Here is a 27,250-nt window from a genome sequence, read left to right as displayed (position 1 = left end):
CTGTATATGTATCATTTATTAAACCGATACTTTACTAGATTAATTAACTGGATGTCAGAGATCCTGAAGCTGAAAACAAAAAAATGTATTGAACTAAATCTTGTGTGGAGGGAAATCACTATGAAACACATAAATTAGGTTTTGATTCATGTTAACCTGCTTCATCCATCCCAAAGCCAGTTTTGATGTGTGTTTGGGATCATTGTCCTATGGGGAAACCCAACTGTGCCCATTAACCATTTAACTGTTGATTTGAGGTTAAGTTGAAGAATTTGGAGGTCGCCCTCCTTCATTATTCCCTCCACTTTGTGCAATGGTGCAGTACCACCGGCATGATGCTACCACCACCATGCTTAACAGTTGGTACGGTGTTCCAGAAGGATCTGACTTGTCCAAGCGAGCAGCTGCACATTTTAGGCAAGCTTGAAGGTATTTTGAAGCAAGATCTTCCTTCTTGGTCCATACTCTACCAGTTCATGGCAGGCTTGAGCCTTGGTGGTTCGTATGTTGTTCACAGTTTGGGTGTTTTTCCAGATCCAAACTGTCTTTTTGATGACTCCTCATGAAAGTTGCCATTCATGTCCAGCAAACAAACCTCTGAGTTCAAAGTTTAATGACAAATTTATCGCAGTATATTCTTTTTGATTAAAAATCTTGTTTATTCCTCCAGATACTTAGTTACAGTTGCTTGTTAACTATTTTCGTGTAGATTTTTCTGTAATTTGTCACTCGTTCCTTATTTGTCCTCCGATGGGAGTCTTAAAAATTTATGATAATCCCGTGTAATTATCCGATGAAAACAGCAATCATTTTTTAAACACTGTTAATTTTCTCACCTGTTTCATGTAAAAACTAAGAGGCGTGGACCATCTGTGGTTCATCACTTAATCATAAACTGTCTGAGGCACCCACAGTTCTTGCTCCATCCCTTGTTTTTAACCACTTCTTCATTCATAATAAACACTGCTGACTGTGTGAGCAGGGGTGTTGCAGATTTCATCCAAACCACGCAGAGTCTGCCTTGTTCCTCTGCTGTTTACCTATTCATTAATTCAGCCATGAATAATGGCACGGGAGAACCAAAGCACCTCATCCTCTGGTAATTAAATGTCTATTGGTGAGACATTTTTCTCCTGGAAAGCATTTTTAAAACTGTCACATGTGTGCATACACACACTCTGAGAAGCTGCCGGTGGGTGTCCTGGGCTGGCGTTGGTAATTAGCATGCTGAGTGGTTGCACTGATTGCTTCATTATTTTCCAGATTGGCATCAGCGGGAGATATATGATGGATATTGTTTGAGTGTAATCCATCCTAAAGCCACTTATACAGTACGTGCATCAATTTCTTCAGTTGTTGATGTTGCTTCACACCTATAGGAACAAGCCCATGTATTTAAAAAATGTTCCTCTAAGGCGCTTGCACCCTAATCTTGATCCTCTTGCGTCAGGTTAAATGGAGCTCCAAACCTCAGTGAAAATAACCACCATCATTGTGTTACTCAGCACACGGATCATGTTATAACTTGTGCTCTCTTGGTTTGGGGTGTTGCAGTTATGAAAGCGAGGCTTATTAGCAAGGCTCAGATCCTGTGTGTTCTGAAGAAAAAATCAAAATGGTTTCAGAATAATTGGATTGTTTTGTTCACAGCAGTTCAGCCTGACACTGTAAGCAGGACAGCAATTATCAACCCAGTTTCGCAAGGATTATTTTTGTCAACGAAGAAAATAGTGGCTGCGTGTAATTGGACATTTTAGGCACACAAAATTGAGAATTTATAAGGCGCTAGATGTTTCATGAAGGCTTTAGTGCAGTACATTTTATGCTTAAGTGTTTATCTAATAGACTGTTGATCAAAAACAGTCAATTAATAAATGCAAGATAGGGGTTTCTATGGTAACATCACCCATTTATTTGTGGACAACTGTTCTGAAGCCTGAAGGGTGTTATTTTGGCCATTGCAGTATTGCTTTTTGGACCCAGACTTGAACACATTTTAACTTAAAGGTTAAATGTCAAGTTATTAGCTAACGCCAGTTAGCTGGTTAATAAAATGCACAAAGTATGCATGCAACACAGATAGAAATATCTGCTACTAACCAGGGATAGAATATAGTACTGTGCAAAAGTCTTGAACCACCCTTCATTTCCTTATATTTTGCTTTGGAGAATTGGGAATGTTAAAATGTGCAGACATACAGGACATACAGTATGTAAAGCAAACACAATGTGTTCACTTCTAACAAGCTTGACAGTCTGTATTTGGAACATTTTTATTCTTTAACACAGCCAGAAATCTCTTAGACAAGCTTTCCTGTCATTTCTTTAAGCAGGCTTCAGAAATATTTCTCCAAGCTTCTTTAAGGACCTTCAAAGCTCTTCTTTCTGGTTGTTTCTGTCATTTGTTCTGTTTTCTGTCAAGATGATTCCACACTGCTTCAGTGATGCTGAGGTGCAGACTCTCGGGAGGCCAATCCATGACCGATTTTGTTCCACTTTGTGCTTTTCTCCATTGGCAGTTGTTTTTTGAGGGGGACATTGACATACAAAAAATAAAGCTGTTCCCAATCAGATGCATTTGAGATGGTACTGTATGGTGGATCAAAGTCTGTTGGTTCTTTTCTGTGTTCATAATTCCAACACCACTGGGTGAAATGCAGCCCCAAGCTAAGACAAAGCCTCCACTGTGTTTTACAAATAGCTGTAGAAACTCATTGTTGTACCTCTCTCCTGACTTCCTCAACATATATGGACAACTACAGATTTCAACCAGATATCTCAAATGTGGATTCATCATTCCATCAGCGCTGTTGCCACTGATTTTCAGTCCAGTTCTTGTATATTATATTGCATATCTGGCATACCTTAAGTTTACTTCCTGTTTCCCTTCTTTAAGATTGGCTTCTTGGAAGCCGCCAAATGAGACCATGTCTGATCAGGCTTCAGTGATCGAGCATTTCATAGGTCCGTGCTAAGCAGCTTTCCAACAAAAATATTCCTCTGAAATGGTCAGGAACAAAACTCTGAGAGACCTTCAGGAAGCCTGGAGAGCTGCTGCCCAAGAACACTTTTAAAATAACAACAAGAACGTCTGTCTCCTTGGAAGCAAAGTATAAAGAAATGAGGGGCGGCTCAAGACCTTTGCACACTATTGTACAAATAAAATAAACATTAAATTTCACTCACTAAACAAACTAGAACACAGACTTATTCCTGGAAGTACAGCAAACCGCACAGCAAGTCATGTGACTCATCAGATAATTGGATAAAAATATTTCTAAAAAGTCGCATCCTGTTGAGAGGTCCAATTTAGCGACTTGGATTTTTAGAGGAGAAGCCATCTTTCATCCTCTGGCAGCTGGGATAGGCGCCAGTCCTCTCATGACCCTGTATTTTTTAAGATTTTATACAGAGTCATGTAAAAAATTAATCCATTTCAGTATGGGAATGGACTGTCTCCATTTAGATACAGCTTCAAGTGGCCATTCAAGGAACATCTGTTTTTTAAACAACTTGTATATAAACATTTTCTTCCATTTATCTGGGAATGACTCGCAGGAGCAGCAGTCTATCTGGGGGATCACTAAGAGAGATGTAATGTGTGGGACATGCCCAGAACACGTCACCCAGGAGGTGCCCGGGAAGCATCCTTATCAAATGCTCGAACCACCTAAACTGGCTCCTTTTGATGCGGAGGAGTAGTGTCTCTCCTCTGAGCCCCTCTCAGATGACCAAGCTCTTCAGGTAGGTTTTTTAAGGTGGAGGAGGAGGCCAGCCACCCTTCAGAGAAAAATTATTTCCACTGCTTATATCTGCGATCTTGTTCTTTCGGTCACTACCCAGAGCTCGTGACCATAGGTGAGGGATGCAGATCGACCAGTAAATTGAGAGCTTTACTTTTAATGCTCGCCTGCCTTTTCACCATCAGCATCACTGCAGCTGTGCCCCCAACCCGTCTGCCAATCTCTCGCCCTCTTCTCCCCTTACTGGCGAACAAGATCCTGAGGTACTTAAACTCCCGCACAAACAAATGCGCAGTTAGATAAACTAAGATGGTACACGTCTTTTCCATTTTTCATTATTTGTTAGTGAAGATAGTCATTTATAGCTCAATTGGAAGAAAGACTGATGAATGGATTGCCCCTCATCGTGTACAGATTTCAGTGAAACCTGCACACGATGATCACCTAATGGGTCTTCACTCAAATTGCAAGGTCAGGATCATGTTTGTCATTTTGTGGGCAGAAATCTGCAAACTGTGATGGATCGTGGATCTGCTCTTTTCCCATGACTGGAGAGAGAGAAAACACCTGCTTGATACTTTGTCAGTTTCCGCCACTTCTAATTTGTCGTTTGCTGCTTTCCTGATTACAGCGCCGGCATCATCGGGCGCTTTCTGCTCAGTGATATTGATCCAAATGTTGTGTCAAACATGTTCCTCTCTGACACCTCCTGCACTGCAACCGGAGTCCCACCAGACCAGCATCAGCAGGATCTCACTTTAAAATGTCAACCCTGTCAGGCCTCCAAGCCATCATATCGTCTGTCATCTCTGAGTGAACATCAGCCCCAGAGCTGCAGGAGATGTTGATTCAAGTCATTACAGCTGCTCTGCTTGCTCCTGTAGTGGCTGGAAGGGGGAGGTCACCCCTGTGAGGACTCTAGGGCGCTCTCAGGGTGTGCCCTTCACGGGCATGTTTGGGTGCTGCAGTACGCACAGTTTTAGTCTTTAATTGCCTTATTAGAGCTTTAGTCTGTTTAGTGAACTGAGCAACCGGGGTGCTCATCCATAAGTAAATTCTCCCGCTTCAGGCCAATTGTCCTGGCCGTGTTGTTGTAGAGCGCATCTGCCTTCGCCTGTCACTCTGAATAACAATAGGTCTAATTGATGCAGTGTCTGTGTGTGTATCAGCATACAGCGAGCCAGACACACTCTACACTAGAAGCTCTTGGAGTTAATCCGTCTCACTAATGGTGGTGGGTAAGGGGGGGAAGGAGGAGGAGGAGAGAGGAGAACAATGCGACATCTTTCCCTCCGTCTCTCTTGCTGTTTGGGCTCCGGACACGTGGTCATCACCCGGCGGGAAATCTGGGGACCTTGGATGTTCTGTACGGATGTTGCTCCTCTTGTTCGCTCGTCCCAGCTGGCTCTCAGCAATCTCTGCTGCACCACTCAAGGAAACGAGGTACAATACACACCCCAACCCCCCTCCATGCCTCCAAAAAACATCCCTACTGCTTTTCGTTCCTGCCATTGTCATGATACAAGAGGCTGCGTCAAGAGGTAAAATCAGGAATGTGTGTACAGAGCGTGGAAAGTCCTGGAGATTCTGAGGTGTATGCTCTGCTGTTTCTCCTGAAACTGTGTTTGGGGCCCATTAACTGAGACAGGAAGCGTTGAGACAGAGTGGAAACACTATGAATTTCCTGCTTTGCGATGCAAATTCTTGGGTACAACACGGACTTGCTGTGTCTACTTCACGGACATTCCTAAATGTGCCAAAGGGCCCCGTTTCCTGCCATTCTCCAGACGTAGCTGCCGTGTGGTTCATAGATACTCGCAGTTGGATTATCAGATGATACGTCCACAGGAAAGCGAGAACTTCGCTGCCTATTGTCACATTTTTACTCACTTACATCTTTAAATTCCACGTTACTGAATAGTACTGGATGAAGAGGATTTCCGAGGTTAGTTATTTCCTTCGGTGGTGACATCAGTTTCCTGACTTGCATTCAAGTATCAGTTATGTGGGTTGCAACCCTTAAAAATTCAGCAGTTCGCCATCTGTTAAGCAGCACTGATACCTACATTTATCTTTTGTTTTTTTGTCCTCGACCCCCCAGGATGCTGAAATAAGCACACTGTCCCACTCCGCTACATCTTATGTTTATTTGAAGGGATTAAGCATGTTTATGGTATTATTCCCTCTGTGATGGTAGCTACCCTGAGCCTTTTGTTCTGCGTTAAGTAAAAACTTGAAGAGTAGGAAGTGGCTCATACCCTGGAGGCACAACCCTTGGTTAGTCATCTTGCACCGCTGCATTTTTAATCTGCAAGCCTCAAGGCAAATAAAATAGCTTTCATGTTCATGCATGACACTTGGTTAGATGACACGAATCATTTGGACATAGTAACATCAGACCAAATTGTGTCCTTATATATGAGAGCTGGCTTTTAACAACCAATGTTTTCTGCAGAGGTTGTGTGGACGCGAAGGCATTTTTTGCTGACGCAGAGGTCGTCGTTTCTTCTGTGGAAGAAGTTTTAAGGCTAGTTTTAAGGCTACAAGGTGTCGACTCCTCGGAAGCGGCGTCACATCAGGGATCTCTGGTGGGAAGCACTTTGACAAATGGTCCTGCTTAATGTCGCAGCAAGTTGTGCTGCAGTGCACAAAAAAGTGTTTCTGCTGTCGCAGGGCCAAACATTTATATCAAAGCTTGTGTTCTTGCCTAAATGCTGATTTTTCTGAGTTACCTGCTTAGTATAAAAGGCTAAGGTGCATTCAGGGAGGCCTTGCGGGAAGCGTGATGTCCACTGGGTAGCCGGAGGATAGATGGCGGCTGACAGCACCCTCGGTGTTGCAGCACTACTGCTGTGTCATGCTATTTTGCTCTGTTGTTGGCTTGTCTGTTTGTCTCAATTTTAAATCTCTGGAGAAGTGTCTGCTGTTATTCAATATGTGGAGCTAAAAATACCCTCTCCCTTAACAATCAGAGCAGAAAACAGATGTTACGGTAAGATGTGATTGGATGTTTTGTCCCACGGAGACTGCTAACGTTTGTCTGACAAATGCAAAAAGTATCTTTATACATCAAAAACAGGCTTTAAAGTCACACCTTGTAAGTTCATAGTTCATTTGTAGACTTTGCTTCCTTTGTAAAGTCTTCATTAGTTTTTCATCCTCTTTGCCAGTCATTTTACTCTTTTCTGTTGTTAATGTGATACAAATTTAGCATCATACTCAAATTACAATCTCAAACATGTATAGTGAGACTGATCAAAACATGACAGAATAAAAAAAGATAGTATGTCATGGTTTAACGTAGTTGTAAATACTACCATGCTCTACAGAAAATGTGAAAAATTGTACTAGTATATTAATATCACCAGAATGTTATCGATAACAATACAGAAAGTGTTATGTAAACAACATAATAAGTAAAAGTTTAAGCCACCAAAAGCCACAAAATCCCCCAAAATGAGAAAAATGACAATGTATTAAAGGAAATACGGTAAGACACAAGAAATGACTGGATGACAGGTCTTTAGTTTCTTGTCTTAAACCTTTAGAGTTCATGAATCTGGACATATTGTTAGGCACACCATGTTTGCAACAATACTGAAATATTTTGTGGCATTTCACACTATCCCAAACCAATGACAAAATAATCCATGAATCAGTGTTTTCAGATACTGCAATAGTGGCATTTTCCTCAAGAGAACTGCGCTCTCTGGGTATGTTCCCTTTTTCCGATCGTTCTCTGTAAACCCTGGAGATGGCTGTGTGTGGGAAATCCCAGTAGATCAGCAGTTTATGAAGTACTCGGACCAGCCTATCTGGCGCCAACAACGACACCACATTCAAAATCACTTAAATCACCTTTTTTTTTCCATTTCTGATGCTCAGTTTGAGCTTCAACAGGTCGTCTCGACCATGTCTACATAAAACTGAGTTGCTGCCATGTGATTGGCTCATTAGATATTTGTCTAAAGGAGCAGTTAAACAGGTGTACCTTTGTAACAAACCTCTTTTGCCTGCTCTTTTGGAACATAAGATTCATGTTCGGTTGAATCGAAATGCCTTGCCACTGGGGATCTTTCGTCTCTATGCCTTGTGCTACTTTTATGTTCAAAGATTCTGATTTTTAAATCTCATTTTCCCTACATGTATTCACCTAAAAGGACATTTCATTTAGCAGACCACATATCGGGCTTTACAAAAGATTCTGCTTTCAATTTTCAACTTTTGTCCCTTTCTTCCTTTCATGTGCTGAATTTATTTCAAAAGTTAAGGCAAATGTGCAGGATCGTATTCAGAAAGACCGGCTCTTTTCTCGAACAGCCCTAATGTGGATTTTAAAAAGGTGAATACATGTCCATACAGAAATTCTCTGTTGTACGGTTTGAATAAATTCAAAAGATTGTTTTGGTAAAAAGGTCTAACATTGGGAAAAAATACTTTATTCTGCCTCCAGCTGAGTCACTCTGTGTCCACCGACGGGTACCTTTTAAACTATGTGAGCTTGCCCCGAAGGGCAGTTTGGCCACCAGCTGGTCTGCCATCACCTTCCCTGACAGACAGTGAAGTGTGACAGGTGTTCGACCTGCTGCAGATGAGCTGTCAGATGGAGGACAACCACGTCTCTGGCATTACGGGAAATCTGATGTAGTGCTGAGCTCCACAGTCACACATACAACCTTGTGCACTCTGACGGATTAGCACTGCCAATCAAAAGTTTTGCACCGCTTTCTCTTAGATAAGAAAAGTGAATAGTTCCAAGTAAAACTTAAAGGGTCAAAAATGCAAAATGCTTTTAAATAATGAAGCTGTGACAGGAATGCTGGCTGCTTTATTTCCAGGAGTTAGACCACACCGATCTCCAAATTCACTCATCATTTGGATCTGACACTACAGTCCACTTCAGTTTCTTTTGAACCGCAGGAACTGCATTACTGTAACTAACAGTGATCCTAAGAAACTAAAGTGAATACATCTGTAACCTTTAATTATTGTATCATGCACTGCTGTGATGCTGTTGTGGTGATAAAATCTTTTCATAGACAGACACACATATACCAGCGAAAGTGCTTTAAGCTGCCTTTGTGTTACATCTCAGTGGAGGACCAGGACCCCATCTTCCCAGGATGACACACACAGACAAACTCACCTGGTGACAACAACAATGCCAGCTTTGCTGTTTTTGCCAGTAAAAATGCTTTCTGAGCTGAACGTACAGCAGGCATAGCCTCAAATTAAATTTCTATCCATTTACTGTCTAAGGAGCTTTCCCGGGGAATTCGGGGGACAGTACATGTACTCAAGGGGAAAGCTAATGCTCTCTTGCACTGCTCTTGAGTCAGCCTTTTGTTATGCAAGCAAAGGACCCTGAATTTTCATCTGATTTAGCTTATAAATCTCCTGTGGTTCTTCTTGTCTGCTTTTTTTTCTCTTTAGAGCATTTGATACAACATAAGTTTTAACATTTACCTTTAATTTTTCAGCTGTAATAACACTTTGGCTTTTTTTTCTTGTGATCTGACATTTGCAGGATAACTGTTAATGCAGAATATCTTTGGGTGCACATTATATGCCAATTTTCAACATGTCATACAAAGTAAAAATGGTATTAAAATGTTTTTTTAAAGATGCGACCAACTACCTGTTAAGTTGCCACTCAAGCTATGTTTTCTTTATCACATCTATCTATATATATATATATGTAAACTCAGTTTGTGCACAGGAGAGCACACAGAGCATACATAAATAAAAATAAAAGTTGTCTCTTCATGTAGACGTTGGATGGAAGTCTTTAAATTATTCCTCATCATTTAAAAATCCCATTTTCCAGCTTCCAGAGTCGGCATTAAAACGCCCTCTTTGCTTTAAGGGACTTAGAGCATGAAGCTCAAGTTTAAAGTAAAGATGAGAGAAGGGAAAGAGCAAGATACTTATTTGGATGAAAGCATGACATGACATTAAAGAAGTGGGAAGCAGAAAGAGATGGGAGATGAACGAGGAGAAAGTGCTTGCAGCTCAGGGTTTATTTTCCCTGATCTTTTACGTTTAGGCCTGTGTTGAAACTGCTGTTGGAGATCGCTTTACAGACGCGTAACCGCCTCTGACGTCTCCCAGCTTCAGGCACTCAGGTGGCTGAAGATGTGTGCCGGAGGACACACAGGTAGGAATGTTATCGCCAGCGAATGGCTTGTCTCAGCTTCTGGGGAGGTAAATTTAAAAAAGCTCAAGTGAACAACCACACTCTTTGAATCCAAATAATTGTTTTTCTCCATAATTCTTTAGGATTTAGAGAAATTAAAAGTCTTTGGTTGATTAGCTCTCCCTGCTTATTTTCCAGGTATAAATTTAGACAGTCATTACGAGAAGGATTATGTGCTTGTTATCCGTTACTGTGGCCTCACCGAGTGACACAGGTCCAATAATCAATGTGACAGGGCAGGAGAGACAGATTTTACATATCAGTCTGTCTGCTGACCCGACACGTACAGCCACGCCGTGAGATGTAACGACCTAGAGAGCAGGCTCTGAGACAGAAGGCAAAAAGGAGTCTTTGATCAAATGTTTTTCCTCGAGTGTTTTAGATATGAAAGAGAAAAAGGGCAAAGAGTAGCGTTTTAACTCAGTAAGGCAGCTCTATATGCAGCTGGTTATTCGCTTATTCTCAAAGCAGCCAATCAGACGCCTTGTTACTTTTTTATACTAGTCAACCTGACATCCGACCTGTCCCATTTTGTCCTTTCTTATTGTTGAGAAAACCCTTTTCCTTCATTAGTGCAGAACCTCAAAGGAAAGCATGTAGATGAATAAAGAAATGTGATGCAAAGCTTTAAAATTTACTTTAGAAATCCATCTTTAAGAGTTTATTTAGACGTCTTTCATGTCCTTTTTCATGAATATCAATCGGATCATTCACATTATCTCGCGTGTGATTAAATATCTACATGCAAGGAGGTGTGTCACTATTTCCTGTGGGGACTTTCTTCATGCATTTCTGTGAGTGTCTGGATTTTGGTCAGGCTGAAGCCTCAAACCCCGGATGAAAGTGTCATTATGCATTCAGTAAGTGTGGTGAATTTAACTGTCACCCTAAGCCCCCTTTTTTTTTCTTTTTTTTTTTGCAGCGATGTTACTTTTTGATTCTCTCACCGGTTGTGACAAGCGTAGCGGGACACGACACGTTGTAGTTTCACGTTACTCTTCATCATCAGTGAGCCGCTCGCAGCAGCAATCAGTCAGTCAGTCAGTCAGTCAGTCGGGGGGGGGGGTGGGGGAGTGTGTGGTTCACGTGAGGACGAAAAGAAGAAAGAGAGGAAGAAGAAACGAGCGACGGAGAGAAGGATATTTACGACTCAGACAGTGGCGAGGGTGAGCTGCATCCCAATGTCTGTTCCTTTACTGCCTGGCTCAATAACTCTCAGGAGAGTAGGTATATGCCTGCGTGGAGATTTGCAGGTATTGCAGGTGTCAAGGTCTCCAGGAGTGTGTGTGTGTCTGAGCACTATAAATAACAAAAAAGCCAAATATCACCCACTGGGGAGATTTTATAGTAGATCAAATCAGCTACTGTGCTATATGCATCATGTTTAGTACACTGAAGTTCTTCGTAATTTACCTTTTTTTTTTTGCTGTTATGTTATAAACATCCCAAAATCAACCACCCTTTGCACTCCAGAGGGTGGTTGATCAAATCAGGCTTTTGTCTGTTGACTCATTTGTATGTAAAGATGTAATATCCAAAAGCTTTGGGCACAGAAACGCTGGGGCATCTCTAATAAAGTGTTTCCTCTGCACTGAAGTCTGTCAGGTCTGACTTAATCAAATCCCTCCACTGACAGCGCTCTCAATCATTCCAAGTGCCTTTCAGTCTGCAGTGTCCTTTTTCCAGTGACATAACGAGTCTGTCACAGCTTCTTCCCTGGGGCTCTGTTACCTGTCTCACTCTTTGTACCAAGCCCGACCTTAGGTGTGTGTTACACTGTGTGCCGGAGTATGTCAGGCGGGTCTAGCCTTCCCTCAGTTCCCAGCGTGATGCTGCCTGGGCTGACACCTTCTCTTACAGAATACAGATTATTTAGCTCTACGTGAGTTTTCACTTATTTGAGACGTGAGCTCAGGTTGGATTTATGTGAACAAAATGAGAACTTGAGCTGTTCTGTAGACTTGACTGCTTTGAGATTTAAACTTGATTGAGAAAGAATTTGGAAATATTTTATTTATTGATTTTTAAATAAATGAACAAGACGTGCCAGACACATCATTGAAGATGATGTGTCTGGAAGTGTTGACGCTGAGGTAACATCACATAAATATAAAATATACAAACAAAATTCAACATCCTACTGGGTGAAGAGAAGAGTAAAGATCACTCTTTGTGAGAGTTAATGACTTGACTCAAGCGTGATTTAATATTTTTAAGACTTTATTACCAAAGGCTTGAATTTGAGAATCAGCTGCTTTCTTGGCAGCACCGTGGTGCAGTGGTTAGCACTGTTGCCTCACAGCAGCAATAAACTGGCCGCAAGTGTGAATGGTTGTCTGACTGGCAACCCATCCAGGGTGTTCCCCGCCTCCAGCACCCCTCTGACCATGAAATAAATGGATTGACGGCTTTTCAACTCCAGATTGTCTTTAAGTGTGGAAAATGCATGGCGACTTGAGACTTGATCAAAAGTCAAAATTAAACTTAAACCCTGATTTTGACGAATCAAGAAGGAAATTGTTGGTTAGTTTGCTGACTTTGCCTATTGTGGGAATTTTCATGGCTTCCTGTGTAGCTTGGATATCCAAATAGCACCGATGAGACATTTGGTCAAAGGTGTCCTGATATGTGACAAAAAACAACCCAACTAATTCATCCTCAAATAAACTCGATCCCTCTGTCCTCGCACTCTGTGTGCAAAGGGTCTACAAACAGATTCAGACATGCTGATAACAAATACTGCATAGTCATTTACAGTAATCTGATTACTAAAGAATTGATCCACTTGAGTATTTAGTCCTGAAAGATCTAACTCGAGATGTTAGACAAGGACACAGTTTAAAAATGGAAGATTAGGATCTGAGAAGCAATTTGGAGAAATAATTACTTGAAGACTTGAGGCTTCAGGCAGCGTAAGTCCCAAAAACAAAGCAGTGGCCTGTATTGTTGCCGGGCTCATTTGACGTGTTTCCTCGAAGACCAGATTTGAGACTTTGACTTGAGCTGAGCCTAACTTATAAAGATTTACAAACTCATTCACCTTGAGTGATGTGAGCCTTGGCTTACTTGACACCTGAGGTTCTGCCTTGGTGAGATCTTGACTTGCACTCTGCTTATGGCTTCAATAACATAAAAGAGCTTTAGCATTCAATGCCAGATTTGCTTTCACAGAGCTGAGGCTTGGTTTGCGTCACCTCCAGGAGAGTAAAAACATTCCTGAGGTGCACAGGAAGCTGATACTGTGAAACATTCTGCTTATAAATGGACTCTGCGGCAGCTGTACAAATCGGCAGGGATTCTGGTCGACTACCATTTATCTCTTTGTCTGTGTCTCACATGTGTTCACACACCCACAGATAGGGCTCTGGACACAAGTCCTCTGATGAATTGCTTTAGTCATTGGTCCAGGCTGTGTGTGCGTGTGTGTTTGTCTGTGTGTGTGCTGAGTAATGAAGAGGCCGGTGATGTTGTTCTACTCCTCCTCAGTTGCCCCTGAGCACAGGTGCTCAGCTCTTTCTGAGTGGGAGTTCTTCAATTTTCAATTCATTCATCCAGGCGAGAGCTGCAGCGCATTTATTCGTTGCTGACGTGAAGCGAGCATGACGCTGACATTCTGTGTGTTTGGCACGCATGACAACGAGGCACAAGAGCAATAACATCTGTAATAACATACCGACAAAGACACGTTTGTGCTGTGCTGCTTTCTATATTAATGATCATTGACAGGAATGTCATCTTTAATGCTACACTGTCCTTTCAGCTCTGACATATACAGTATGTTAACTTGCAGATGGCTAAGACAAGGATACGAGCTGACAGCTTGCTCACTAAAAACATAAAATCAATGTGCACAATCACGATGCAGCGTTTCTGTTGTTGGGCTTTGTTTTTATTTTAGTTCGTAACTGTTCAAACTACTATCAAGAAATGTCGGGGCTTTACAGCTCTTTATTTATAGCTTAATACTCTTTGGCTTCTGACATCATGATCTTGTCGTGGAGCAGATGGATGTTAAGTACCATTATATTTTATTAAAGAAAAAAAACAGTAACAGATCTTTTCTGCAATTTAAAAAATAAAGAGTATTTTATCCAGCAGAGCTGCTCAGACTCTACCATTTGCTGTCTGACAGTGATGCAAAATCAAGCAGTATCTTCACAGTCTGATGGTAAATGTGAAATATACTGCTGAACAACTGGAGAAAACTTCCTCACATGGCCATAAGACTGCTTGTCAGCCAGCTGTCCAGTCACCTTTGAGCATCTAATAATGGGGAACTATGTATACAGATAGCTGTACTTAGGGACCTAACTGTGTTTGGTGATCCAAAAGATGCTTTTTCTGTAGGTCATAGCACCTGCGTGGCAGAACTGCATAGCAGATGCACCATTTGTGGTAATTTTCACAAAACGAGACGGCCGATGTCTTTCCAAACATGAGAACAACCATCAGACCAAAACACCAGACCTATTTAAACTGATAAGGAAACAGGAAATGAGAGCAGTGATCTAGATATCTAGAAGCAGGCTACTTTAGTTCTGTGCAGAAAATAGAATTTCTTAAAAAAAATGCATACAGCTGATTTTTAAAAGTTCACAAAAGATTAAAAAACAAAAGAAAAAGGAAAATAAATGAATAAATGCCAATGAAAGCTTCGCAAACAAAAAGGGAAGAAACATCTTGTCTCTGGCTTTCTATCCTCAACATGATTCAGATAGTCCAAAAATGTTAGTCTGAGCACCATGCATGCATGTTTCTTTTAAAGTTATAACCACGAGACTGGACAGGACGTGGAAGACAATGTGTTGGTAGTTTACCATCAGGCTGAACGACACACTGGGAGCTTAATGTTCTTTTAATGGCTGCTGTGTTACTTTATTGTTATGAGGGCCTGGAGAGAAGTGAATGTGCTGATTGATAACCTGCACAATCTCCGCTAGCCTTCATGACACAGCACCGGCAACTCATCCTGCCAGGTTCGTCATCCAGAGCCACGACTGGCAGCGCTCATGCACAGCACAGCACAGTGACTCGGCAGTACGGCAGTGCATTCAGGGATCGAAGGATTAAAAAAGATACCTGGAAATCAGCTCCTTCTGCTGCTTGTATTCAATTTGGGCCTGTTGTTGCCTCCAATCAATACTTGTAATCATTCAGTTGTTGTGCGTATAAAGGCTGGATAATTGCGTTTTCAAAGTCCCAGTGGTAAGCCAGTCTCTCGTTTTTTAGTCACTGCCACTGTTATTTTTTTTAAAACTTCTCACTGATGAATAATAGTTTTATAACAGAACTTGTAATCGCTAATCAGCTTGCACAGTCAGGCTTGAACTCGTGCGAATGCTGGCACGTAGATGGTCATTTTGGTGCCAGTGTGCCATCATCACTTTTGGATTGAAAAGAGCACAAGAAAGAAAGCAAAGAATTTATTTAATGCAAAACGAAACAGCATAATTGTTTCATTAGTATCTTTAGTGTTATTACCAGATTTAGCAGAGCAATCTGTTCCATTACTGTGTTACAGAAAAATGTAATTACAGTAACACTCAATAAGGCGTTACTCCCATCACTGCTCCTCAGGCGCAGCCACAGTCTCTGCTGGGGCAATGCAGGAAACACATGAATTCGGCTATCAGGAGCAGTTTGCTGATTTCCATCAAAGGGTAAAACAGCATCAAAGGGAAAAGGGACGCCCTCTGACTGGGCATGTCCCCTGGGATGCCTTGGAAGGGCAGGGTGGAGGGGAAGTTGATTTTGCACGATTTAAGATGAAGCTAAACCCGCTGAGATCACACCAAGGAGGAGGTTTGACGCAATGAATTGTACACTGATGTAACCAGACTTTTACATTTTACAGCAATGATGCTATCTATCTATCTATCTATCTATCCTCAAACCACAGCTTCCACATTTAGTGTTTGTATCTCTTTCCTGAGCAGAAGCTGTGTGAAAGCTCCCTGCAGTTCACAACAAAGAGATAACCCAAACCGTGAGGGTGTAGCATCAAAACTGGAGGGACAAAAAAGGCATCAGTTAGAAGAGTTGTGATTGGAAGTCCTGTTATCAGTTGTCTGAGAGAGCCCAACAGTGTGGTTCACACCATCATCATCGACTCCCACACTTCCCTCCCTCCCTCCCTCTCCTCCTCCTCATCCCTCCCTCCTCGTGTTGTGGAAAAGCTGCCAGGCTGCAGCCACTGTGGGCAAGCAGCCAGCCTGCTATCACAGCCCCTATACATAACCGCAGAATCGAGGGAAGTCCAAAATTAAAAGCATTGTTATCCCTGCGGCTGGTGGCCACAGTGCAACGGAGTGACAGGTTTATTTCATTGTGCCGTCTCGGGTGACCTTGGCTTTGGCCTCTAGTCTGTACCCCCTCCAGACACACTATTCAGACCTGGCCCTGTCAGCAGGGCTGCAAGCACAAAGCAGAGTCCCAGAGACAAACAGGTTGCTACTGGATTTCTCATTCTACCTGTGGTGAGTGAGAATTTCCAAATCTGACTCTTTTAACATTTTTCCCAATTGTGTTCGAGCCAAAAAATGTCCTTGTGAATGAATTTCAATATAATCTACCATTAGGGTTGCTATGGTGATGGCTGTGTGCATGTCAGTTGCCATGCAACTTTTTTCCCTCTTCAGAGGAAGCACATAGCTAGGTGGCTATGTGCAAAGATCCCAGTGTATATCAGTGAATTGTTTTTGTTGATTTGCTTTTTATTTGTTGAGAGTTGGACAAAGATTGTATGTTTCCCCCAATTTCACCAGTTTAGGACACTGGGTTTTTAAACTGGGAATGGATGTTGCTTATCGGATGCACATGGAGAGGCATTTTTCATAAACCAATGAAAACATGCTTCACATCAAGGTCCCTACTTGCAGTACTTACAAGGCGTTAGGACCCTAAAGTGTGTTGTTAGCGATGCAACGACGAGCAGGGGAAGATGCAGACACTAAATACAAGAGGAGATCAGGACTGAGAGGAAACAGCTGGGAGACACAGCTGACGCTGATTACACAGACGAGACAGGGAGAACACAAAACTGAACACACCGACCTTCAAAGTAAAACAGGAAGTACACGAAGAGGTAGACTGGAAAAAGAGAGAGAGAGAGAGAGAGAAAACAAGTCTGGAGAAAACAAGATGGCACAAGAACTCACATCACCATAAAAACAGATACACATAGAGGGCAGAGACACGAAAGGAAATGCAAAAAACTAAACAACCTAGGAAACCATAGAATGAATACAAAAACACAAGAAAACTAAGAACGCTGGGTCAAAATGACCCAGGACCATGACAATATGTCAAGTGAGGATTAGGTTCATTTTCAGCCGTTTTGCAACCAGTGGAGTCACCACCTGTTAGAAAAAGTCCAGGCTTTAAGGCTCTTCTCCACTGTCTTCGCTTTTTAGACCCCAGAATGTACATCCATCCTTTATGTGGCTTTCAGTATTGCTTTAAGTAAAAATACAAAAATAAGATACAGAGTTGGGTTTGGACTGGTCCAGTGACATGACACAGCAGAAAGCGCTACTTGTAGCTATGTTCTCTGTGCCAAACCTTTCTGCATACCCACATTACAAATCTAATCTATGATGTGCCTACAGTTGTTGCAAGTCATTTTGTAACCCACCTCCATCCCAGCTACTTCTTTCATGCAGAGACTCACTGACCAAAATCATGGCTGTTGTCACTGATTGCTGCTCTAGTTTGCCCCATTATTTGGTTCTTGAATTAATTAAAGAGTGATTTAAACCAGACATGCTTTCTTAAGCATACTGTATTCTGCAAACAGATGTTTTTTGTTTTTTTGCTTGCATTTGTGACTTACAGCCACCCTGCAATCCCTTCTAATCCCAGCTGCAAAGAAGTCTGAGGTAGTGATATTGAATCCAGGTTGGTGAACGAGTGTTAAGCATCAAATCTGTCAACAGCTCCCAATGAACCTCTCATCCTGTCTGGGATTTTTGGCAGTGCCGTGACCTTGACTGTCATGCGCTATTATCTTTTACCTGCTGGTGTGCACAGAGCTGAACCATGAGCCAGCTCCACAACAGGAGGCCAGAAGAGCTGAATCGCATTTCAACAAAAACTTCCTTTCCCCTGTGATGACTAGTATACATGAAACACCACCTGGCATTATCTTGTCTCCTCCATCCGCCTACCCATAGCCTCACTACTTGTGCCTTGCAAGTTAAGGATCACCAATATGAGTCTGCACCGGTTTGGCAGCACTGATGAAGCGTAATTAATGTAGAGAGGCTCAGCTGCTGTCTTTGCACCTTTCCATTGAGCTCATTAGGCCGGGAACGTGATGCTAACAAATTAAAGCACATGAGGGAGCTATGGTGGTGAGATGCTATCATCTCAGCATCCTCATGGTCATATGAAAGTGAAGATGGGTTTGGGACTGTTGTAGCTAGTTCCATTTCTTCATACGTGTATATCTGAAAAACTCATTTTCTGCTGCTGCTGCTGCTTCTACTACTGTATTCTTGCAGCCCATTACAACCAAGCTCATATCATTATAGTCAAAGCTGTGAGTTAAGAGCAGTGAAGCAGCGAGCGTCTTTATTTTCTAAACATTGAGAGCAAAGAGAGCAAAATTGAGAGTCTATGTCATCTAATGATGTGTCACGATAGCCTGTTTAGTTGCGTATTTTATTATGTTCTTTTTACCCGTCGTTTTAGTCTATGTTTGTCTTTTGTAACATGGAAATAGAGCCGGGAGGATTACAGTTTTGCAGTTGTTTTCCTCGTTTGTAATTTGATAGAAGCTTGTCTCCATTATTTCGTGTTTATGACTTCCCCTTGTTAAATTTAACAAGTTACATTTTCCTGCCACGTTTTGTGTCTGGCAGTTGTACCTGCAGGAGCTACTCTTAATCCTCCAGTCTCTTAACAGTACTGGAGTACTAATGCTAAGGGTGTATGTTTTACAATATATATTTATTTTCTGATCCCACATATAGGCTCTATTTAAAACTTTAGCCATACTGCTCCAGCCATTGATTTCTCTTGTTTAGGATTGTTTCTGTAAATGTTGTTCCTGCTAATGTTTAGCTAACACTAGCAGGCTTGGTTAGCAAGCTGTGTCCATCTATACAGGTGCATCACATCTGCTAACTGACGCTAGTTAATACACTAATCAAATAAAACTGAAGCACAGACTTCTTAAACAGTCTGTTAGCAACAGTGACTACAAGGTAAACCATGCTATTTGTCAGATAATTGCATTAAAAAGACTCAAAATGACACCAACAAACACAGTTAAGATATTACACCTGCTAGCTGTTTGCTAGCCTAGCAGACAGCTAGCAGCACCCGGCTGTCAATCAATATAAGCATCCTTCTAGCAACACAGCTGTAATGCAATTTAAATATTTGAATGTCATATAATATATTACAAAAAACATCCATCTATGTATCTGTTATTTTATGTATCTGTTGCTTCCTTACCTGTTACTTAACAGTCTTTTTAATAAATTATAAAATTGCTTAAGGTTGCATTCAGATTTATGGTCTCTACTAGTTTACAAGCATTAAAATGTTCTCCAGTGACAGCGATAAACTGGATGACTCAGATGTAATGTGTTGTCTCTTTTCATTTCTCTGAGTGGGACTACATTTATGGGAAATAAAGTGTGCTTTTGTTATCCGTCCCTCTTATCTCACACGTCTCCCACAGAAGCACAGGTTGCCCGCAAGCAGAGCCCTAAACCTGGAGGGGGCATATCCACAAAAGGAGGCAAACATGAACACACGCACACTCCTCCGGGGGTGAATAGAGATATGTGTGTGTATATATGGCCTTTTATTTAGCAGAAGGCCATCAGTGAGTCATTCTCCTAAAGAGCGCCCTTGGGTACTGGTCTCGCTGACACACACGCAGTGGCTGTCTCAGAACAAGGCTCACTGGTCAATGTTTAATGCCCTATAATTGGTTTTACTGACCAGCACAGCCTGCAGGATGCCAATGCTGATTTGCAGCCCGACCATTGAGGCTGACCACCACTGCAGTCCTACCTGGATTTGTGAAATATGTAATTCATTTGCTCTCACAGGTGTAACTGCTGGGTGGCAGTCATTACAAGGATTAAGCTGTCAAGGTTAAGCTGGACGATGTTGTCTGCGATCTCGTCCTTTCCCCTTTCTGTTCTGCTAAAAGCGTTCCATACATAGTCACGGTTTATCACACTGGCGTTTAACGATCATTTAAATGCGAGTTGATATCCAAGCCCTGAGTTTCATCTCACCTTGCTTTCTTTTTGCTGTGTTTCTCTCAGAGAACCATGAGCACTGTGGAGGAGGAGCCGGATCACATGATACCATGAAGACAAGCCTACAGGTCCTGCGCTGCCAGCTGCTGAGTGAGTAAAGCCTGTGGGGGGTTAAAAGGGAGGCCCAGCAAGCCAGTCGACATTTCACATGCAAAACAGAAAGATTGGTTGGTTTTGAAGAAAGCGACCATTTTTTAAATTGTTCTAAAACATTCCGGTTATTTATTTGCAGCTTTATCATGCTTGATTTATATGGAGCATTAACATAGAAACATAGAGGTGAAGATAAAATGAAAGCAAAAAATGGTTTAGAGTCAAGCATTAACCTAGAGGACTGAAAAATTAAGCCATTTTAAAGCTGCACTTGCTTGAGTGGGCACTAGAGGCTCTCCCTATAGACTCCCAATGTTAACATTTTCAATGGACATTGAATGTTCACAAAAAGACTAATTTATTGAAAGTGTATCAAAGCTTTACAGCCTCTATTAAGTACAGAGGGGTATAGCCACTAGCTCTCTGCTCAGTCACATCACCGCTCAAGTGACTGAATTTGACTTCTTCACTATATTTTTGCTTTTGGAACCTTTTTAATTAAAATAGCATTCAAAATATCATTTTGAATATTTATATCCTACCACCAAGTAGCATACAAAAATCAGAAGGTCACTCTCAGACTTCTCTGGTCTGCATGTCGAAGCATCCTTGAGCGAGATACTCAATCCTGAGTTGTTGGTTGGCAATTTATGCAAATGCTTGATGTCTGTATATGTGTGAGCAGCTGAGTTTGGCTCATAGTCCAAAAGCACTTTGCATGCTCAGTAAGAGTGGAAAAGCATTATACAAGAAGCAGTCCAGTCCACTAATTAACATGTATTCATTTCTGTGTAATCCCCCTATATAGTCTGGAGTCTGGTGTTAGCTGATAACTTCACCACCACTTCACCCTATCATCCAAATGTGGACTTGTAGACAATTTAGCAAATGCGAATTTACAAAATAAAAATCCTTAAAACTCGAATTCACTAACCAACAGTTAATGTCAAGGGGGCTACGCCCATCTTTGATATACAGTTTATATCTATGCTGCTATTCCCAAAATCGGTTATATTGGAGTATTCAGAGAAAATCTAAGTTTTCCAGATGTTAGCTGTTGTAATGTGGTAATTACCAGAATGCAGCTTTCTTCATCGTTTGCCAGTGAATTATTCCAGTGTTTTCATAATTTCTCTAACTTTAAGTCTTGCACCTCTTGGCAACTTATCTTCTAAAAGAAAAGAAAATTATTTATATAAATTCCTCTATAGCTGAAGGCCATTCCGTCAGGGATCCCCTGTTTGTGGACATCAGATGCTGTACATACAGTGCTGGACCCCCCATTATTGTCAGTTTAGGTCCGTGCTGTTTTAAATTCACAGGATAGAATAAAGGCCCGATGTACAAAGTTCTGGCTGGCTACCGCCGCAGAATGTCACATGAATATGGAACATGTTGGTCACACTGAAACCCACCAGGCTCCAGGACTGTTAGCTGAAAGGGCTGATGATATCTGGTATTCACCCCCAAGCTCCACCTCAGGGCGCTGGAGCCCAAGGCTGTCTGACAAGTCTGTCTCAATCCCTCAGAAGTGATAAACTTGGACTAGACCGCTGTGAGCTGAGTGCTTTAAGCTGGTGCAGAGGTGGAGGGAGGTCACCCTGCAGCCGTTTAACCTGAAAAGAAGAAGTTTGAGTTGAAGTTGTCGTCTAGGTTTGTGTGGATTTTATTTTTGAATTTGTCCTGGTAAATCTAAAGCTCAGTTTGCTGTCATGCATTCAGTTGGAGATCCAGTCCAGTCCTGAATTTCCTCGGGCGCATAACTTTTCCATTAGTTTCCCCAATCAAGTGTGCAGAGACGAGAGACCCACCTGTATCTGTTTCTCATTTCTCTCTCTGGATGAGCCATCTGCTAGAGACAGATGTGCCTTAACATCTCAAGGCTGCAGGCATGAACAGGGATGCTTCAGATAGAGAAGAACTGGGACAGATGATCCCATATTATAACGGGACAGTGAGTGTCACAATTTGTTTTAGGAAATTGAGTTTTTGCCTCCAAAGCTAGAATAAATAAAAATTTGAAAAGGCCAGTTGGAGCAATGTGTAAATGAGTACACAGGGCTTGAGAAATCTTCCCATCTGACTTCTTCTTGTCTTGTATTTTTGAAATGTGCTGTTGGATACTTTGTCATCTTTATAAAGCCACTATCAAAGTGAATATGCCAAAATTCTCTCGAAGACGCTGTCAGCGTCTGTGACTCTGTGTAATTGCAGATTTGCTGCTCAGCGCTCCGCCCAGATTCCAGACAACTTCCTGTTTAATCTCTCGTCTTCCTGTCAGGTGCGGTGCTGCTGTCACACTCGACGAAGCTAAATCATTATCCCAGTAAACAGCAAAAGGACCCTTTGTTGTTCTTGTTTTCGCATTCTCTCTCCACCAGATTTTCAGATAAACACGTCCCCGTTCAAAGCTGCTGTAAGCTGACAAACAATTCAAATTCAAACAGGAAGCCATTATCCTGTTACCCAAGCTTTGCCGCTTATCTCTGAGCCCACATCTGCAGACCTCCCTGTTCCGCCTCTCCACCGCCCTGCCCATATCGAAGCCTTCTCCGGGACCGTCCCACAGGTCCCAGAGGATGTGCCTCATCTATCTGCTGAGACACACCCAGAAGCAAACCAAAGGAATTTGGCTCTTTGTGCTACTGTAAAGATGCCACTTTATTTATACGCATGCATATGTCGTTCCAAAATGAAGAATATTGGGATTTTTCTTGTTTTCCAAGTCACGAGCGAGATTAGCAGTTGTAGCAATAAAAACGGCTTCCCAGCAGTACAGTTGAAAGGCCCTTTCACACAGATTCAAACTGACAAGCTAATTCAATGCTCATACTAAGTTTGAGCTTCTATTGTGAGTCACAGAAATGTTAATTCTAAAATGAGTGGCTTTCCTGATTAACTGAGCAGCTTTAGGCACATGATTCCTCTCATGGCATGTGCCTTTTTTTTTTGCCTTTGTGTGAAAGTAAGTATCTTGCGGATACAAAGGAGGGCTGCAGAACAAAAAAACATTTTGAAAACGTCTCAGTGCAACTCTGAATAGAAGTACCATACATATTAAAGGGCAGAAGGAGGTGTAACGGCAGCAGGAGGTGGACTGCAGCAGGAGGTGGACTGCAGCATTATTAGGGGCAAATAGATGCAGTAAAAGGATATTAGCATTTAGTGAGTATATCAGCATTTTTTCTCCTTTGGAATTTTATATACTGTGGCGGTTTGTTTTTCTAAAATACCTCCTTGTACTCCGTTTCACTGATTGCAATCTGGTTCCCAGTACAACCCCAATTTCATCTGTCTGCTGAGCCGCTCCACTCATTTATGAAACAGACTTCAGATCGATTTTGATCTTAAGCTTGTCTCCGAGGGGCCTTATTATGTTGATTTCCAGCTCGACTTTGTTATTCTTGGGCTACTCCACTATCAGCGCTTCGCATAATTCACAGTTCATCCTTTTATAGCCAACTTACTTCTGATTGGCTGCCCCTCGTAAACAAAGCTGGTGGGTGGAGCATCTGTACTTACACTCCGGAGCTGTGCGTGTGAGATGGCTATATTAGGGATGTCATCTCTCACTGGGATTATGGAAATAATCTTATCTTATTTGATCCAAGTGATTTCCTGCAGGTTATTGCATGTGGTTTGAAGCCTCTGGTGAACTTCCATGACTTCTATATGCGCTAACGAACCTCTTTTCATTGGTTTGTTTGTTATTTGATGTTTTTGCTTGCTTTTCACTTTTTGATGGATGGCAATTCTCGACTAAACCATGATTTGTGAAGGCATTTTGTCATATGGTAGAATCACAACACGAGTCCAGTCATTTATGAGAAATTCAAGATTTACAAAGATTTAATTCAGTTCAAATTTATTTAAATTTTATTTATACTGCGCCAAATCACAACAACAGTTGCCTCAAGGAGCTTTCTATTGTAAGGTGCACCCTACAATAATACATACAGAGAAAAACCCAACAATCATATGACCCCCTATGAGCAAGCACTTTGGCGACAGTGGGAAGGAAAAACTTCCTTTTAACAGGAAGAAACCTCCGGCAAAACCAGGCTCAGGGAGGGGCGGGGCCATCTGCTGCGACCGGTTGGGGCTAGAGAAGGAAGACAGGATGAAAGACATGCTGTGGAAGAGAGACAGAGATGAATAAGAAGTGTGATGCAGCAGAGAGGTCTATTAACACATAGTGAGTGAGAAAGGTGACTAAAGAAGAAATACTCAGTGCATCATGGGAATCCCCCAGCAGCAAACACCTATTGCTGCATAACTAAGGGAAGATTCAGGGTCACCTGATCCAGACCTAACTATATGCTTTAGCAATACTCATCACAGCTTTTTTATGCTTATTGTCTTCTATTAATATAATGTAAGCACACTTTTGGGAATGATCTTTACTTTTCTTACAACATTTCTGTGAATATATTCCCAATTCTGGAGCTTTCGGCCACTTTTTAACTCCAACTTATTAAACTTCAGAGGCGGCCACTTGGTCAAATTCAAAAGAAGTAATCACAGAGGAGCTGGGGTGTGAAACTTCTTCATAGTTTTAGACTCTATTTTATTATTTTTTATTTGTTTTTTATTATTACCAACTATATTAAAGCAGATATTGGTGGTATCATAGGTACAGTAACCAATGGTAGCAGCTGTAGTGGCACACATTGAAGTAGTACCACAGCAGGCCTACTAGAAACTGTTACAGAAGTGCAGTGGGATCACTGAAGTCAGTCGGGGCTGATGGCTCGCTGTCCAGGCCAGATAATCAAATCTTAGCAGCAGTTAGTCAGACAGCTCTCGGCTGATAAAGGGTTTTGTCCGCCTGCAGCTGATGGATCCGATCTGTTTCTGTGGTTCTGTGACAGCACGTCAAAGCTTTAAATTAAAGGCTTGGACTACCTTTAACAAAACTTCTCTTAAGCTTTATGATTACTTTGATTCGGCTCTGTCAGCTTTTATTCCTCAAAAGTTGAGATATGGACTGATTTTATACTGGGGGAGACGAGCCGTGCTGTGTGTGTGCTGGCGTGGTGTGATATGGGCTCATTGGTATTCTGATGAGAGCTGCAGATAAAGCCATCTTCGTTTGCCCCAGAGGATTGAAGGGGAATCCCACAGAGGGCTGTCTGCTACCGTGGAGTGGTTTTTATTAGCATAAATGAGGCTAAATATGATCCACGGAGGGTCGGCTGGGCGGTGAGGAGGACATCTTTAATTATGGGCTGTGGTTTAGTGATTTGGAGCTTCTAAACCAGCGGTTTGGCATGTTTATCCCATTAGACTACGAGACATAGTGGACATACAGTAATTGCCTTTCGTTCTTGTACATTTGCATATCAGACATTTTGGTTAATGATTTTATTCAGTGAGATCACAAAGAAACAATCTGCTTGTAGATTTATGGTTGTTAATGCAGCACGGGCATTATTTCTGACTAACAACACTTTTAAAAAACCTTTGCCGCACCTCTTATAAAGAAAGATAGATCTCAACCGTTAGTCACTCTTTAGGACACGGAGGTTGTAATAAACTTACTTCATTTACATGTATTAAAAAAACATTTGAATACAAAAAACAACGGCTCTCTTTTTGCTGCTTGTTCAGCTTGATTGTAAAGAACTTGTGATTCCAAGGGAATTGTTCACAAGCAGGTAAAAGTACCAAAAATTGGTACCAATATTCTTTTATCGTCACTTTTTGTGACTTTCCCTGTGGTTTGGCCTGTTGTTCCTGAGGTGGAACAGGCCATCTACTAATTGGAAAGTTGGCTGTTCTGTCCCAGAGAGCTCCGGGCTCTCCATGCCTAATTATCCTTGGGCAAGATACTGAACCCTGCTGCTTTCCGATGCATTCATCAGAGTATGAATGTGTGGATGACAGAAAAAAGTGCTTGTGAGGCATGTTATATAAAGTGCTTTAAATTGTTCAAGTAGAGTAGAAAAGCGTTATTCAGCAAAGAACTAGCCCATTTACCACTTTTTCAATAAAGTCTAATCAAGACTAATTATCTAGTCTAATCTAGTCTAGTCTAATTATGCACAATCAACTGTGGAAGTTGACTTTAGAATCTGAAATTGCTCTGAAGTTGTTGTTTTTTTTTGTTTCTTTGTTTGTTTTTGTAAATAAAAATAGGTTAACAGATGTGTGGATAGTGTGCAATAGTGCAAGTAATTCTATTTGTTCCAATCACAGAGCTCCCACCCCCACCCAAAAGCTTGTCAGTTATGATGGCTTAGAGTTTAGAATAGGTTGCCTACTATTAGGAAGGTTGGCAGTTCAATCCCCAGCTTCCAAATTCTGTATTATTCTGTACCTGTTGAACCCCAAAGGATCTACTGCATCAAATTTTCAAGAGAGATATATGCTATAAAAGACCAAGCCAGGAAAAACTCCTTTATACTTTTCTGTGTTTTATCCTCAGTTAGTTTGACAGAATGGCCACTGCTTGCACTGCTGATGAAGTCTCACAAGTGTCAGCTTTATTTTGATACCAATATAGTTTAAACAGAGCTTGTAATTGCAGAGAAATAGTTGATTCACTTTGGGCCTGTCATTTTTAAGGAGGAACCTCAGAAACACCGCGGGGCTTCAGGTCAAACAGTCCTTGGACAAGATATTAAACCCTAAGTACCCTCTGATGTTTACCTGGGTGAAGATTGGAAATGTGTGTGTGGATTCTGCTTGCAGTGTAAAAATAGCTTTGGGTTCACAGTGATAGTAAAAGAGGGCTGTATAAAGTTACAGTCCATTTACCTTGGACTAAACTAAGAGAAGGTAGAAAGCAGAGAAGACTAAATAACCTTAATAGTGTAGTTAAATTAACCAATATAACAAATAGCTGTGCAGCACAGTGGTGCGTCAGTCGCCTTCCAGAGGAAGCCTCTATCTTTGAACCTGTCCAAAGATACTTGTCAGTGTAACTGGTGATCCTA

General features: G+C 41.7%; 1 protein-coding gene across 1 annotated transcript in view; it reads left to right on the top strand.

The window, feature by feature from the left end:
• Window positions 1-27,250, top strand: part of tmem108 (transmembrane protein 108) — a 56,807-nt gene that overhangs the window by 12,305 nt on the left and 17,252 nt on the right. The window contains exon 2 of the mRNA XM_040044495.1: window positions 20,226-20,309. Coding sequence (XP_039900429.1) covers window positions 20,270-20,309 — 40 coding nt within the window. The 5' untranslated portion in view covers window positions 20,226-20,269. The remainder of the gene's footprint in view (window positions 1-20,225; window positions 20,310-27,250) is intronic.

The sequence above is a fragment of the Simochromis diagramma genome, unplaced genomic scaffold (genome assembly GCF_900408965.1).
Source record: "Simochromis diagramma unplaced genomic scaffold, fSimDia1.1 OVJJ01000602.1, whole genome shotgun sequence".
Taxonomy (NCBI): Eukaryota; Metazoa; Chordata; class Actinopteri; order Cichliformes; family Cichlidae; genus Simochromis; species Simochromis diagramma.
The sequence above is the reverse complement of the archived record's forward strand: the minus strand, read 5'-3'. Positions and strand labels throughout refer to the sequence as shown.